Source organism: Centroberyx gerrardi, chromosome 1, assembly GCF_048128805.1.
Source record: "Centroberyx gerrardi isolate f3 chromosome 1, fCenGer3.hap1.cur.20231027, whole genome shotgun sequence".
Classification (NCBI taxonomy): Eukaryota; Metazoa; Chordata; class Actinopteri; order Beryciformes; family Berycidae; genus Centroberyx; species Centroberyx gerrardi.
The window spans coordinates 17,208,482-17,224,821 of NC_135997.1; the positions used below are offsets into that span (position 1 = coordinate 17,208,482).

General features: G+C 41.1%; 3 protein-coding genes across 4 annotated transcripts; 2 read left to right on the forward strand and 1 right to left on the reverse strand.

Annotated features, from left to right (window-relative positions):
* Positions 1–8,714, forward strand: ccpg1 (cell cycle progression 1). 2 transcript variants are annotated; one of them, XM_078282921.1, is made up of 11 exons: positions 1–90; positions 2,328–2,415; positions 2,795–2,909; positions 3,131–3,216; positions 3,327–3,516; positions 3,709–3,804; positions 4,637–4,954; positions 5,259–5,374; positions 5,829–5,945; positions 6,225–7,531; positions 7,645–8,714. In XM_078282921.1, the coding sequence occupies exons 2-11, from the start codon at positions 2,356–2,358 to the stop codon at positions 7,829–7,831; spliced, it is 2,592 nt and encodes an 863-aa protein (XP_078139047.1). In that variant the 5' UTR covers positions 1–90; positions 2,328–2,355; the 3' UTR covers positions 7,832–8,714. The 2 variants fall into 2 exon arrangements, with proteins under 2 accessions (XP_078139047.1, XP_071766388.1); XM_071910287.2 differs by lacking the exon at positions 3,709–3,804 and having other exon boundaries at positions 7,645–8,713.
* Positions 8,715–8,723: 9 nt separating this feature from the next.
* pigb (phosphatidylinositol glycan anchor biosynthesis, class B) lies at positions 8,724–13,186 on the reverse strand. Its single transcript, XM_071910288.2, has 12 exons — positions 12,714–13,186; positions 12,420–12,549; positions 11,893–12,010; positions 11,674–11,778; positions 11,106–11,236; positions 10,861–11,001; positions 10,734–10,785; positions 10,257–10,468; positions 10,106–10,170; positions 9,774–9,993; positions 9,040–9,217; positions 8,724–8,938 (listed from the first exon to the last, which is right to left on the reverse strand). Exons 1-12 carry the CDS (start codon positions 12,823–12,825, stop codon positions 8,825–8,827), a joined length of 1,578 nt encoding a protein of 525 aa, XP_071766389.2. The 5' UTR covers positions 12,826–13,186; the 3' UTR covers positions 8,724–8,824.
* A 968-nt stretch (positions 13,187–14,154) lies between these two features.
* pigbos1 (PIGB opposite strand 1) lies at positions 14,155–15,659 on the forward strand. Its single transcript, XM_071910307.2, has 2 exons — positions 14,155–14,288; positions 15,144–15,659. Exon 2 carries the CDS (start codon positions 15,210–15,212, stop codon positions 15,477–15,479), a length of 270 nt encoding a protein of 89 aa, XP_071766408.1. The 5' UTR covers positions 14,155–14,288; positions 15,144–15,209; the 3' UTR covers positions 15,480–15,659.
* Positions 15,660–16,340: the final 681 nt, after the last annotated feature.

Genomic DNA, 16,340 nt, shown 5'->3' on the forward strand with positions numbered 1-16,340 from the left:
TGTTAATGGGTAACTTAGGCTGAGGGCATACTGCAATAATTTTGCAACAGCTTGTAATCAACTGCCTCATCGTTGGGCATCAAGCTTCGGGTAAGTTAACTTCGTTAGTTTCAAAAATTGACGGTTCATGCTGTCGAGCTGCCGCAAACGTTAACCAACGTCATGCTCTAACGTTAATTAGATATGCACGAACAATACACAGAAAGGTGACGTTACTAGTTAGTTAAGACCCATTAATACCGCTATTTATGGTAACTGCTAGGTAACAGACGTTACTAACGTTAGCTTGTAACGGCAGTTGCGCTGCCTAAAGTAAACATTATGGTGTTTTACAGTCATAGGCCGCACTGTGTGGCATCATCTGCCAGGTTTTGGGGTCTGCGGCTCGCTAGTGGGCGCTGTTTCTGTCTGTCTGCTTGTTTGTTTACACCCAATTAATTGACCCAGACAGGTAATCAGTCCCAAGTGTCTCTGATTTAGAAATAAAAAGGTAATAAGGGTGCGCGTTACCCTGTTGAAAAAAACAGCGTAGACCAGTTATTATTATTATTATAATTATTATTATTAGTGGTGGTTTTGGCTGGTCATGCTGGTCTTTTTGGACACTTCCAGGAATCGATGCTACTGGGCTAGTTAGCTGGTCAGGCTGGCCAACCGTTTAAACAGCCCTAACATAAAAGTTAATAAATGTAAGTAGAAAAATGGGATAGTGCATTGTGTTTGTAACAAAATTGGATCTTGCATTATGTCGGTGACAGTGCTAGCAAAAAACTCAGTGGCACCTACTGATTACTGTATTGGAGGAGTTGGCCAGTGAAACAAGACTAAGAAGAAAATCGGACAAGCAAGCTTGTCTTTATTGTGTCACACAACACACCACAACACTTGCATGCAGCGACCATACACACACACACACACACACACACACACACACACACACACACACACACACACACATGCTGACGGTGGTCGGTGAAATTCAGTCTCTGCATTTGACCCATCCAAGGCATGTCCTTCCTCCAGGGGGCAGCCAGGAGCAGACTAGACGTGCCTAGTGGTGGCTAAACCATTCTGGTCTGAAATGAAATATAATATATATACCAAAATTGACTACATTGTTGAGTGATGAGCAGAGCCAGAGGTCAAATTACCCAAGAAGGTCCAATTCAAAGGCTTATCTCCAAATCGATCGTGTGAAATTCTTGTTAACTGACAGCATTTACAGTTTTGATCTTTAGTGTTAATAAAAGGCCTATTCATTGCCAACATTATGATTCACATTGTTTCTTTGATTTGTTTGTTGTCTTTGGTGCCAGGTGATGTCACCTTCTACAGAGTACAACAGGTGGTGACATCACCTGGCACCAAAGACCAGCCAATAGCAGATGGCAATTTCAGTAGCATGCTTTGTACCTATAGATGTCAGGCTTTACACAGATTTGGGTTTGGTGTTTAGTTTAACATTTTGTTAATTTTGTTGAACTCATCAAACTTGTCCAACTCAGACCAACCGACCTCTTGGGTTGGTCGCCAGCTGTGGCTGCTGCCACTTGCTGGCCCAGCCAAAAATAGAAGCAGTAATAAAATGATTATAGTCAAACAGTCCAACAGATTTTATCACCACACTTGCTCTATCATCTTGCCTTTTTTGAAATTGCTACAATGTTAACATGTGGTCAGAACAAGCTGACAGACATATAGAAAATAAAGGACAAAGTAACAGTGACATCACTGGTCTGTTTGAAGCCTGGGAAGTGGGATTTCTTTCTATATTATGGATGTTTTTTGTAGCTATGCTTTTTATTTTAGCTTGTGTCCAAGTAGTGTGTATAGTTCACTGATTGCCCCACAGCTCTGAAAATCTTTTGTGCACAACTGGCCTTGATTTCTTAGGTCAAAGAGCAAACTTAAGCTTACAGTAATCAGAGGCCTGGAAGTGGGATTCCAGTGCACCGACATGTTGCAGTTTAGCAGCCAGAGTTTGAGCAGCAGAGTAAAAGGGTGGAGGCAGGGTGAAGCCCACAACTGCAGGACAAGCCAGCCCATATTGCCTTATATGTGACGCCTGGCAGTTTGCCACTGCCAAGACACTCCCCCTTCCATACACTGAAATTTGCGCAATTCCTACTCACACAATTATGCAAGGGGAGACATGTAGGTATAATATGTATGAACTTTTCGGCTTGTGTCATATCATTGACCTACTTTATGTTTAGGCATATTGCTCAACATCTGAACTCACTAGGCATTTCAGTCTTTAAAAAAAATATTCATCATCATAACACATTGTAGTCTACACAGTAACTAACCTTTTTTTTTTCCTGTAGATCCTTTTATTGCTGACAACTGACAGCAATGTCGGAGACCTCGAGTGATGCAGAGTCTTCTTGTGGCTGGACTATTATAAGTAATGAGGTATGAATCATGTTTCTTGATCTCTGATCCCACCCATCTTCATTTAATTATTATTTTATGTTTTTAAGGTGGTGGGGAGGGGGGTTGCTTGTGTCCATGTAGCATGTATAGTCCACTGATATTACATTGTGTACATGACACCCTTTCTCATGGTAAAACATCCTGAAAACTCAAAATATAGTTATGAGCACAGAAGCAACATGGAGTCTACTGTAGCACAACATGTTATCGATAAGGATGGAGTATGTCTGTCTTATGTCTGTATGTCTTAGACATAAATCTATCACCAATTATCTAAAAAGGTTGGGCTCATAAATTAGATTTTTCTAATACCTTCATTCTCGCCCAGTTGTAATTTATGTCTGCAATTGTGTTGTAGGGTTCAGATATTGAGACCCTGGGCCCGGAGGCGGCAGTGGAATATGGGACTGAGCTGCTGGAGAGTCCTGCTGTGGAGCCGCAGCTGCAGGACCCACCTGCCTCTCTGCCTGGAGGTAAGGATCATCAGATGCTCAGTCGTCCCCTTATTGGGCATATATACAGGGACATATACAGGGGGTAGACAAAATAACAGCAAATGACAAAACAGCAACATGAAAAATGACTACATATTAAGTTTAATGCCAGTTAGCAGTATGTGTCAGCTTTAAAAGAGGTCTGGCCATCTCCTCTCTGTTATGTGAGCAGGTATTGACATTACGTTCTTCCATTTCAGCTGGGTGTGCCGAAGAGAGGGGCGGTGACTCCCATGACGACACTCTGAAAGAACAAACCTTAGACGAGACACTGTCTGCTGCTGAGGTGAGAAGACCATGAAAATAATCTGCAGGGTTTTCACTACATTCTGCTGAAACCCCATGACGCCCTCTTGCCAGTCTCTGTACCAACCATCTTGAACGTATCCTCTCCAGGCTGGAGGTGGCACCGCGGGGAAAGAGCATGTGACACTGTGGTCCTCCAGTGACCACTCAGACATTGTGACTTTAGGGGACATGAAGGACGATGAGCATGCAGCAGTGGAGGAAGAGGCAGCAGCCAATGAGCAGTTCTACCTGGGCACCTCCTCCAGCAGCCAGTACGCCTTCTCCGCTGCCGAGACTGGTAGGACTGCAGCACTACACACTCTGTACTATATAACACAATAACGTCCCTATGTTCTCATTAGACAAGCGGATTTGATTTCCACTTACAGCCAAAATTCCAGTAGTAGCACAGGGACACAAAGCGACGGCAAAGAGAGAAACACTGCAACACAAAACATTTCTCCCCCTGCCTGTTTTTCCCTTCCCAAAGCAGGTTTGACGTTGAATCAGTGGACGCTTCCACAGAGTCTGTGGAAGTTAGGCTACCATCTGAAAAGCCAGCTGTCTGGAAGCCGCTCTCTCCCAGGTGGCCTAATTGATATTGGAGTGAATATGATAGTATGCTCATCTTGCTCAGCAATGTGCAGAGCTAACCCCGATAAATTGCTGCCAGGAACAAATGCTGTCTGATGGTGTCTAGTGACTAGTTGTGCTTCTTTTAAAGCATGTTGCAACTGCCAGTGGGGAAAGAAAATCGTGTGTGGTTTCACTCACTCTTTCTCTAAATGTGTGTGCATGTGTGGGTCTTTTTTTAGGTCTGTCTGACTAAGATTATAAGTGTTATTAATATCTAAATATTAATTTGAGAATTGATAAATGTTATTCCCATGGTCTAGGGCACAGATTTGTGAACATCAGAAGTTCTCAAAGCCAGAAACCAGAAAACTAAGATAACTTGTTTTGTGTGTTTGATACTTTTGTGCATGTGCAAATTTTTAGGTGTGAATTTGGTGAAACCATGCAGTTTTTCTTTTTGGAGAATTGAGATAATACCATCAACAAACCATACAGTAATCAGAGGGAGAGTAGAATTTGGGAGCACCGTTGTTTTTCCATTTTGGTTTGGTTTAATTTGAATCTGTTTTGTATTGGCTGCCTTCTGCTTAATGTATTCGAAAGCATTTGAGAAACACAGTAGTGAATAAAGACTTGTTAGGAATATTTATTTGTCCATTCTGATCATAAATCGTGTTACTGAATCAATTTATTGTTGTGGTCATATTTCAAGTGGTATTTGTTTTGTGCACGATTGAATTACTTATGCATGGTTTCCAAGCATGTTAAGTTTGTTTGGACTTCTTCATTAATTCATTTTCAACATGTAACCACTGCAAATTAAATTATGTGTTCTGCTGTAGTTTTCCCAGTGCAGCAGCCTGCAGTGTCACACTCCAGCAGCAGTGAGGATGAGGCAGTGGAGAGCGCCACGCCTGTTGTACGGAGACGGAGGTTGAGGAAGAATACCACCAGCGTCGCAACGGAGCCTGAGGAAGAGGCACTGGAGTCTGGCCCAAGTGAGGAGGAGGAGGAGGTCGGAGAGGAGGTGCAGCAGGAGGAGCAGGCTGAAGTACAGCCCACTGCCCCCCCACTGCAAGGCCACATCGGTGGCATCCTCAACAAATGTATCCTGCTGGCCCTCGTCATAGCCATCAGCATGGGTTTTGGTCACTTCTATGGTAAGAGACTTGCCGTATAGAATTGGAAGAATCCACCGATGTTATTGCTGATGCAGAAAATGCGCTTATAATAGAAAGTAAGTAGAATGGAATGCACTGTATCCTAATTTGCAAAATTGCTGAAGATGAAATACAGAAATAACTAATTGCTCAAACTTGATCAAGTTGAATGGGAAGCATCTGTGAATAGCTATCTTCAAGTCATCCCCATAGATTTTCAATGGGATTCAAGTCTGGGTTTTGGCCGGGCGACTCAAGACTTTAACATTCTTGTTCTGAAGCCATTCTCTTATTTATTTTACAGGCACAGTCCAGATTCAAGAGAGGCAGAAAACCGTGGAGAAAATCAGAGAGAATGAGCTTGGTGATGTCAGGGATTTGCTTCAACAGCGTTTGAAAGAACATATTTTCACAAGCCAGGTCAGTGACATGAAGTTTAACTGATAAGCCAACAACTCATAAATCATAATAAACTCATTCGCAGCTGAATGTAACAATACTCAGTCAGTCCATTTTGCACCATGCTTGTGACTTGTCTGTCTTGCATAAAATGCATCTTATTTATATCTATATTTCATTTATATTATATAATCAAGCTAAACTATTATGAAAATGAACTAAATTAAGCATATAATTGAAAATAGTGTGCTCCAGTATTTCCTTTGGGTTAGTCTACATGAAGTGGCCCAGAGGCTCTTATTTACATGACGGTCCTATTTTGGAAAGCACCTGTTCTCCCTGTTTGGAAATGCTGAAGCTCGTGAAATCCCCTTTATTATATGAACACTGAAGTTTAAGACTCCGCTTTAAGCGAGTGGAGCTTCTCACCAGAGTGCTTGTGCTCACATTGGTGATGGTGTTTCCACACATTTAGAGAGTGATTGAGAGAGCAGACCGAGATGAGCGCGACATAATGGAGTCACTCCCAGGAATAATGGAGAAGGTTACAAACGAGAACCAGGAGCTCAGATTCAAGCAGGCGCAGATTCAGGTAACCTGCAAGTCCATGTTGCACTTTGAAGACATAAAGCAAATACAGAATAAATATAAATGTTATAACAAATTATGTTTTGGGAGGATACTATGAGTTTCAAATCATTGCTGCAACAAAATACAATTTGCTGCTGCATTTTGTTTTATTGTTCACCTCCTTAGAGGCAGAATGATTGTTTTCATTCAGTGAACATTTTGACCCAAAAATGAATCACCAGTTTAACCACGACTTTTATGAGCCATAATTCGTTCCTGTCCCCAACCTTTTCCCAATAAGGCCCAGAGGGAAGACCTGGAAATGCAGCTGAAACAGATGACTGAGGAGAGGACTAACATGGCATCTTGGCAGCAGAAGTTGACAGCTGAGAACCAGCTGTTGAAGAACTCCCTGGATCGTGAAGAAAAGTCCCTGTCCACCTTGCAGGAGGAACTGAGAAACCTGCGCTCCAAGATCAGAGACCTCGAGGACAGAGGAGCTGGCGCCGACTCCTTACTGTCGGAAAACCAGAGGCTGAAAGACCAGCTGGAGGAGGAGAAGCAGCTGATCCGGAGCTTCCGAGGCCAGAGGGAAAGCTTGATGGCCGAAATCCAGACACTGAGGAAGGAGCTTCACAAGGAGAGGATGGATACAGACCAGCTGAGGAAAGAGTTGATTCAGCTGAGCAGTCACAGCACTGCGGCCGGAGAGGAAGCCAACGCAGAGACAGAAGAGCTACAGTCCCGTCTGATGGAGCTGGAAAAGAAACTCAGCTTTGAGCAGCAACGCTCTGACCTGTGGGAGAGGCTGTACGTGGAAACCAAAGAAGAGAGGGCCAAAGGAGACACTCAGTCCAAAGTTAAAAAAACAAAAGATGGCATGGCAGGGAAGGTGAAAGAGACATTTGATGCTGTCAAGAACTCTACCAAGGAGTTTGTTCACCACCACAAGGAGCAGATCAAGAAAGCCAAGGAGGCTGTGAAGGAGAACCTGAGGAAATTCTCTGATTCTGTCAAATCAACCTTCCGCCACTTCAAGGACTCAGCCTCGACTTTCATTAACAAGGCCAGAGGGTCTTACAGCAGGAGATCTGGCGAAAAGGATGCAAAGGAGTCATGGCAGCACAGGTCCCACAAGCCGCACCACAGACACCCACACAAACCCACAGACGACTCTTTCCAGAGCAACCACAACACTCGAAAATCAGGGAGTAAAGTTCAGGAAGATCAGGACGCCCACAAAACCGCTCCCAAGGGTTGTTCTGGGGTTTTCGACTGTGCCTACCAAGAATCCATGAGCCTCTTCAACATAGCCATGGAGCCGATAAGAGCGGACGAGTTCCACCAGCTCCTTCAAAGCTACCTCCAGCAAGAGGTCGACCACTTCCGCCACTGGAAAGAGCTGGAGAAATTCATCAACAACTTCTTCCGTAACGGCGTGTTTATCCACGACCAGATGCTGTTCACAGACTTTGTCAGTGGCGTGGAAGACTACCTGGAGGACATGCATGAGTATCACGGCCTTGATGATGACGTGTTCGAAGACCTCGACGAGTACGTGTACAGGCACTTCTTTGGAGATACTTACTCAAAAAACTACGGTCCAAGGTAAGCCTCCTCCCTTCTTCCATAATAATGCTCCAAGTTCTGCATATTTTATATGAGTGCAAAACACATCACTCTGATACTTGGCCATTTACTTTTTATCTGCAATCCCACAGCAGGCCTTTTGACAGACCAGACGCTAAAGAGGAGCCCCGGGTGAAGCAGCAGCAGCGTAAGCAGCAGAAGGCTCGCCCCCGACCACAGAGAGAGAAGAAGTGGAGCAGATCAGGAAGGAACGCAGACAGACACATGGCTGACGTCAAAATAGAGCTGGGCCCTATGCCGTTTGATCCAAAATATTGAAAAATATCTACATAGGCTTAACCTGATCATAGTTGCAAATTCTATTTTTGGTTTTATTTAGATTGAAAGTCCTTTTTTTTGTAATTTTGCACAAAGTTAACTTTTTAATGCTACTGAATGTCCTCAAGCTTTTTGTGTTTAGTGAAGTAATCCTAACTAGGTTAGAGTGTAAAATGTGGCATATTTTTTATGTCGTGCAAATAATGCTACTTGCATTTAAATTATTGTGGTAAGAATGGAACTAGAGCATTATGCGGGAATACAGGGCAGGTGGCAGCCAACTTCAGTGTGATCTTCAGGACTATCAGGACAGCAGTTAGATCAGTTTGGGATTTTTTTTTTTTGAAAGATTTTACAAGCTGTGTAATATTTACAAACTTATCTATGAGTGCATTTAAGAAATGTGGACATGAATCAGTCTTAGTTATGTTATTTTTGTGGCCAAATCACTATGGACCTGCTGAAGATTTCATGTTGAAACACCATGGATCTTACCCTCAACCACATGACTGTCATTAAACATGACAACTGTCATTAAAAATGACTTGGGGAAAAATGTTAATTGGAAACATAACTGTTGTGGACTGTTAAACCTAGACAAAAATGCAATGTAATGATGTAAGTCATATTTTGGATGTTTCTGTTTTCAGCCCCATAATTGTTTTATTTGCTGCTACAAGGACAGCTTTGTTTGACATGGTTGCAGTTTGCTTTCAAAGTTAAATGCTGTTTTCTAACATTCCACATATAACTCGTTTTTACTGGAGCTGGCAATTTAATTTGACATTTAGATGTGTTGGAAAAAAAATGTTTCCCAATAAAAAGTAAGTTCACCATGACTAAATTTGATCCTGAATAATAATCTTTCACAAGTTTGTCTGACCAGTGACATTTTAAAAATCATAACATTTCAGCTGAAAAGATTTATTTCAGAAGCAAATATCATGAAACATTCTCAATAAGGAAAATAAATTGTCATTGTTCCAGAGTCTGTCAGTGCCTTTCATAAATAAAGATGCTTCCTCCAACTCTTCCCTCAGGGAAATGAGTATGAAATATCTCTGCTGTCCTCACAAATTTATTCCCTTCCAAAAACGCAGAGATTTCCTGGAATGGTAAAAAAAACCAAATGGTAAAATAAGCACAATTATAAGACATTTCCACAAATTATATAACTGTGCAGAATTACCACCTATAAAACATCTTACCTTTTCCAAAACATCAAACAAAACCAGGTGAGTCGGCAGAGAGGACTTGTATGGAAATGAAATCCTCAGCCAATTTAGAGGTTCGTCAAAGAATCTCGCAGCTTCTTCGACATAACCCTCTTCTCCGAGATCTGGAGGACACTCGAGGAACCTCATCCTTATTGGGCAGTGGATGTGGCTGCAAGGAGAACGGACCGTCAGGTGCTGCATTTGACTGGCAGGTGTATCCTGATCAAATTATGAGTTGACGGCATTCAAGTGGGTTCTTTAGGTTGGAAAAGTCGGGTCAAGTAAGATCCAAGGTAGCAAATTCAACTATATGAGTGTGGCATAAGATAATAATCATTACCATTAAGCAATTTATTTTCCAAATCTGTATTTTGAAAATGCAAAGTAAATATATTTTCAATACATTTTTGCCACAAGTATTTTGTAGTTTTTTTGATACAATTTTGTGAAGGAATATTTAAACAACAGGAATTATTTTGTTATTACTCTAGATTTGTGCATTTAATTGAGCTCAGTTCGAAGCAGGTACGGCTGCATATGAAGGACGCAGGAGAATTTGAAGTGGACAGCAGTGGCACTGAATTATAAGCATGAGAAATATCAGAAACACTTCAATTTTAAATAACACAACTCTCCCATGGAATTAAAAAATACCGAACCCCCATTCAAGTTCCATTGTGCAGCTCCTAACTTGCAAACTGTCCCACTGGTCTGGAGCAGCGTACCTGTAGAAGGGAGTGGAGTGACAGGGCATGAGGAAGAGGACGTCTGGCTGGGGACGGGCCGGGACGCTGCTGATGTCACACACTGTCTGCAGACGGCTCATGACATCCAGAGTGCCTCGCTGGTGTATCAGGCCGGTATACAGAGCTGGAAACAAGTTGGTCACCAGCAAGCCGTAGGCAGCAGCTCGCCTCCACGTTTTCAAATTTGCCAAAGATATACCTGTAGTAGCCATTGAGCACAAAAAAAACAAACATACGATCAATATAAATGTCTTGTCTGGCTGTTCATGACCATGAAAAACTAGACTTTTAATTTGAAATCAGGCACTTACCACAAAACACCATGCAAAACGGCAGAACAGGATAGATGAATCTGAACTCCTTGTGAGGAAGCAAACTGGATAAAAGAATTCAATATGTCAGTTTGTCTTTATAAAGTGTCTACACTACATGTAACCAGGGGTAAAAACACAAATACTTTACCTGTAAACCATTATTGTCCAGACTAGCGCTACCAGCAGTATTCTGTATCTTTTTGAAGCTACGGTGCATCCATGAAGGAAGAAGGGAAGATGAGGACCGATCACAACTGCAAACCCCTGAGTGAAGTACCAGTGCCAGGGATGGGAGCCGTAGAACTCAGCCACACCATGCAGGACGTTAAACTTCAGGAAGTTGAACTGCACCAGAGTCCACTGTCAAACAGAGGACTACTGTTAGATATGCACTTGACTTCAGAAGAGGCAATTCAATTATTGCAATTCACAAATTACTCAGACTCAATTCATAGTATTCTGTTACATCGACACACAGCCCTCTTGGTAGGAAAATAACAGCTGATTGTAATAAATTAAAAGGTGATTATAATCAAATGACAGCCAATGAGCTGTGTATATGGTAAAACGCCATATTGGTAGGAAAAGCATGTAACATCATGGGAATACTATAAATAGTTCTTACCTTGTCATAGAACAGGCAGTCAATTAATGTTGAGATCCCAACAGTCAAAGCCCTGCAAATGAGACAGAGGATTATGGAATACAGATAAAAGGAGAAACTGCAGAAGAAGCAGAGTGAAAGTACGAACCCGATGGGAACGCAGCGGCGAGTAATGAGTCTGAGCTTGTTGTCTTCCTGCCAGAAATGGTAGATCAGCAGAGGAAGCCAAACGATCAGGGCTGTCGGGCGAACGATGACTGCCAAGGCGACCAGGCTCAAATATTTTTTACTGCAAAAAAAAAAAAAAACATCAACAATGGTTTTGTATACAATCTATTTTGGAGATGAATGTGATTCAAAATGAGAAAGGTTAAACGTTCAGTGGGCTCCGACCTGCTGTGTGTTTTGGAGCCTGGCAGGGGAAAGTAAAACAGAGCCAGAGTAGTGAGCGTCGTCTCCATGGTGTTGGTCATGGTCCGGGTGCAGCAGAACCACGAGAACCAGGAGCAGAGGTGGCAGAAGAACTGGAGACGCAAACAAGATGAAACAGAGGGTTAAGACTCCATGAAACAACACAAAACACTTCAGTCCTTACACTCAAGCCATAAAATATAAAGCAAAAGGGGGCTTAACAAAAAAGGTAAATATTTAGAATTAACTTCTGCATGGATGAAAGTATGATACACCAATATGTTTTCTTTGTTGCTCATTATGTTTTGCATGCTTTACACCTTCCTTTTGTTTATTTTCTATTTACGGAATACATTCTCTTCATTTTCCTCTTCATTGATGCTTTATATTTAAGTTTTGAGTGCAAGGACTTTAGCTTTTTGATAAAAAACAAAGTAAGACGATGCCTGTGTATCTTGCAAATGCAGAAGCCCTGAATGGAATCAAAACAGACAAAAAGGGCAGTTTGGTGAATGAGATGAATTGGAACATAAACAGGCTAAATCTTTACCGTCCACTTTGCAACATCTTGATTTTCCAGTGTTTGGATGAGCAGGTAAAACTTCACATCTGCAAACGCAGCCAGCAGAGCTTGAATTATTCGTGGAAGCCAAATCTGCAGAACCGGTCAGACCAGGTTTAGTGAAACAACGTGACCACAAGAAATTAATCTGGTCATAAATATGCTGATAAAAAAAATTGTCTTAAGTAGTGAAAGATATGGACTTACCAAGAGATAAACTGAGTCATAGTTTATAAAGTGTAATATCTTGTATATGAATGCAAAGAGGAGCGGGTAGGAGAATCCTCTTATTCCTTCCTTCCATTCCCAGGTCAGATACCCATAAGTGAAACTGTCAAGGTTGTAACAGCATAATAGTAACAATTATTTAAACATATAATAATAATATTAATGACCAATAGTGCGGAAACGATTAGTCGATTAATCAATTAGTCAGTCAACAGAAAATGTATCAATTTTGATAATAAATGAATCGTTTTAGTAATTTATCAAATTGCTATGATTTGCTTGCTTTTCTCCATTTGATACCATTACAAAATGAATACTTTGGATTAATGGCTACTGGTCAGACTAAGTAAGCAGTTTTAAGACATCACTTTGGGCTCTGGCATTTGTTTTACATTTTATAGGCTAAATGATTAATTGATTCATTTGATTAAGTTGCATCCCTAATAACCAGTAATAGCAGCACAGTCACAGAGATTATAATCACATTACTTTTCCCCAAAGGATATTTGAAAACCATATGATGGGAAACCTCCAGGGACTGCCAGTACTCATCAGGGACGAAGCTGGTCTGGACCAGGAAGCAGTTCACAAGGCGGAAAGCCACACAAAACAGAGCAACGTTGGCTCCCAAGACACCTGAGGAGTCAATAACATCATTTCAGTTTAGTTTTAAAAAGGTTTTAAGTTATCATCAGTTACCAGATAAACACACACTGGTTTATGGAGACAATACTTGTTACCATTATCTTAATCGTTAGCATTACTTGCAGAAAATAAAATGTAACAAATAAGGGGCCCACCATTATTTAGAGGACTTGCATCTTCCTTGTTGTATAGTTGGGATTTTCGTTTCCTCAATTTCACATCTTCAACTTTATTCCCAAAGTTTAAGCGCGCGCGAATCGTTTCCATCACGAAGTGTTTTCCTACGGCCACAGTCTTCTGTCTGCGCAGTCTTCCTGCAGCATACTGCAACCTGTCGCTGCTGTAGCCGGCGAGATGTAAATCAGGTTTGTTCAGTCAGATTTGTCATTGAAGCTCCCAAGTAAACAGTTGGGCTGACAGTTCTCATGTCAAGGAAATCAGACGAAGTGAATTAAACTGAAGAAACGGGTGTGTAAGCACTAGCTGTTAGCCGGTTGTTCAAACGAGCTCACGCGACGGGCTGAGGAGGAACAACGAGGTGTCTCTTCGTTTATTAACGTGTTGTTGTTATCATGTCCCCCTAAGGCAATACTATCCACAGTAAACGGCGTGAACCACCGAGCTTGTCCAGTCCGCTTCCGGGTTCACGTACACTTCCGGTAGAATGTTGATCCTGATTTCACAATAAAAGTCCTGAAGCTTGAACGAAGCGATGATCATAAAAACGGACGTATTTACTAAATAAAACACATTATTTAAATTAATTTGTTATTATCACTAAAAGCTTTTGGTTGAATATCTAGCGTGATTGAACATGCTAATATAAACAAAATGTGCGTGGGGGTGAAATTGAATATTGAAATATGTCAAAGAATAAATAACATATTTATCTTAGCTGAGATAATTGTGACGATACTTTGTAATAGGCTGAGGAGGAACGGCCAGGGAAAGTTGTGGTTTGTTCAGATTCAGCTGCAGTCAGTTTGACCTTCCATTATTAAATCATCGAAATTTTGATGATAATGCTAAGATGACACAGAATGGGAACTGCTCTATTCAGCTTTGTTGGATACCTGCCACATAGTGTATGACAAAGAGAAAGCAGACACCAAAGAGACCCCTTCAATTTTAAATGATAACGACATACTGGAAGTACCATTTGGAAGGGTTGAGGTGAAACTGTTGATAAGAACTGCCGTCATGAACTCCTGGCAAAAGAAATGGGATACAGATAATACAGAAAGGAAATAGCCTACTATAGAAATCTATAAAGGTGAAACCCTATAAAGGGAAAAGCAAGAGAGAAGAAGTCATCTCTTTTTCTAATGTCAACATGTAATTCAGATAAATGTGATAATTGTGATGTTCCAGAAGATATAGTGGATATACTTTGGAAATGTACATTGGAAGGGAATGAAATTTGAAAGAGTTTATAGCAATGGGAAAGTGTGGGGTGCAGCAGGGCTCTTTTTGATTTTCTATGGGATACAGGAATAAGAAATAGTGAATAGTTCAATTAAGTCATGACACTACACACACCAGTACAGTAGGTGGCGCCATGCACCTTTTACGTTGCGGTCTGCCAGTAATTTACCGAAGAAGAAGAGTGCTTATCGTGATGTCCTGGTACAACAATAAGCGCTTTAGCAGTAACAACGTTTCAAGCACTGTGTTCTTCTGTCTTAACGTGTTTGGTGTCCTCAACCACTTCGGATAAAAAGATTACTTCGGTGAGTTGGCTCGTAGCACATTGCTGCTGTAGGGAATGTCAATGTCCACTAAATCACTAAAATCAAAATGTCTCTTGCGATACAGTTAGCTAGCTCGTTAGGTCACTGTCAAGCCAGCAGACGGCACTCACTCTGACATCCGATCTGGATCTTTCAAAATAATAGTCCTCATAAACTAGATTACAAACTTTTTAGAGAAATTGGTAAATCTGATTAAATGAAAGGTCAGTTTTATGTTGCAAAATATTTTTAAATGAAGAACATACAATCATGCCACGTTGCCAATAAAATACTTGTATCATGTCAATATATTTTTTTTATTTTTTTTATTTTTACCATCTGAAAGATTGCATAATTGTCCATACTGCAAAATACTTAGTTGTGAAGACTGACTATTTATATTTGTTGACGTCAAATGATTTCTCCCTTTAGATAATACTGCTTTCAAACACAATGTGTGCTCCCAAATTTATATAATTTGCCTTGTTTAAAATGCAGCTTACAATTAAATAAAGGCCCTGCATTCAGCTTCTGTAGGATATATGCAGGGGCTGGACAAAATAATAGAAACACCTAACAATATATAAATATCAAACACTTATTAAGTTGAAGGGCCACCCTTTGACCAGCTTCAGTCCTTTTTGGATTGCTGTCATACAAGTCCTGAACTGGGTTAGTTTGTTAGTTAGTGGGATATTGAGCTATTCTTCACGAAGAGAAGCCTCCTGTTCTCTGAAGGATGAAGGAGGAGGAAAACTTCTTCACACTGTGATCCAGTACTTCAATGATGTTTTGCACTAGCATGATCCTTTCAAGTGTCCTGAATGCCTTAACACCACTGTTCTGTTCTTCCAGGATCATCTTGTGACTCAGTGAAAGGATAAATTGATTGGGGTTCCCGGTTCCATATCGAGGGAAAGGATGTTTCGACAGAGGATACCCTTCACACAGATGGCCATTGCCACAATGCTGGGAGTTGCTGGTGGTGTTTATATTTACAGACCTTATTTTGAGCCTCTGCAGAAGAGCCCAGGACAGCAAAATCAGGATGTGCCAAAGAATCAGAGTCAATTAGAGGAAAATTATTTGTCAGTCCCAGAGAATCCTGAACAGGCAGAAGCCAGAGGAGCTGCGTCGGAGGCTGGTGGACTGTCAGAACCAGAGGCCACACCAGAAAAAAGGCCAGCATAGATGAATCCAGGCGTCTTTTGGAGAGATTGTTATTGTGCAACATAAAGTATTTAATAATTTGCCTTATTTCACTTAATTATCTTCTCAATGTCAAAGTTTCATGTCTCATTGTTCTTGTCTACTATGTTTTTGATCGATGTCCAATGCTTGTACAATGAAACAATGAAAATTGCACTGAATTCTTCTTTTTGTTGTTCTTTCACACTTATTCTTTTCCACTACATGCATGGAGAATAGACTGGCAACATTTTCCCCTAAAATCACCCCTCAAAAAAGAAACTATAAACCCACTAAGATATATTGCATATTGGCTTTGTTGGCAAAAAAGCACAATTAGGACGTTTTGAATCTAAATATTGCAGCAAACAGGTCAGCAACATGACATATGCAATCTTACTGTTTTCAAACTAGCTTTGATTCAAATATTTTGGAACACTGATAAAGCAGCTAGTGTATGACTATAAAATCCCATACTTAGATTTCCTAGTTTCTAGCCTGGTCTAACAAGAGTTTAGATACTCAAACATTAAATATTCCCATTACTGCCATTTTAAGGCGACTTCGCACTGTGAAATGAAGCCCAAATGTTCTCTCAGATGTGAGTTCACTGAATTATTAATCTATGAAGACTCAAGGGCTAACCAAGTTGGTTTCAGCCTGACCAAAACAGATTTTTCCATCTCAGATTCAAGTGGGGAAATGGCCTGGTGAGTGTGGCCTGAACAGACAAGAAATAAATGTTTTCAGGCGAGGCAGTAAAACAGACTGTGCCAAAAATAACACATGCCTCCTTTCCTTCATTACCTCCTCATTCCCGCAGTGGCCCAAAACACAATGTTCACCTCAGCATGATGCCTGGTG

Bases quoted from the DNA above. Each gene is read 5' to 3' on its own strand.
- ccpg1 (XM_078282921.1), top strand. From the start codon at position 2,356: ATGTCGGAGACCTCGAGTGATGCAGAGTCTTCTTGTGGCTGGACTATT. The intron at 2,910-3,130 runs GTAAGGATCATC...CTTCCATTTCAG, and splicing joins ACCTGCCTCTCTGCCTGGAG to CTGGGTGTGCCGAAGAGAGG. The intron at 3,217-3,326 runs GTGAGAAGACCA...TATCCTCTCCAG, and splicing joins AGACACTGTCTGCTGCTGAG to GCTGGAGGTGGCACCGCGGG.
- pigb (XM_071910288.2), bottom strand. From the start codon at position 12,825: ATGGAAACGATTCGCGCGCGCTTAAACTTTGGGAATAAAGTTGAAGAT. The intron at 12,550-12,713 runs GTGGGCCCCTTA...TTGACTCCTCAG, and splicing joins TGCAAGTCCTCTAAATAATG to GTGTCTTGGGAGCCAACGTT. The intron at 11,002-11,105 runs GTCGGAGCCCAC...TTTTTTTTGCAG, and splicing joins GGCTCCAAAACACACAGCAG to TAAAAAATATTTGAGCCTGG.
- pigbos1 (XM_071910307.2), top strand. From the start codon at position 15,210: ATGTTTCGACAGAGGATACCCTTCACACAGATGGCCATTGCCACAATG.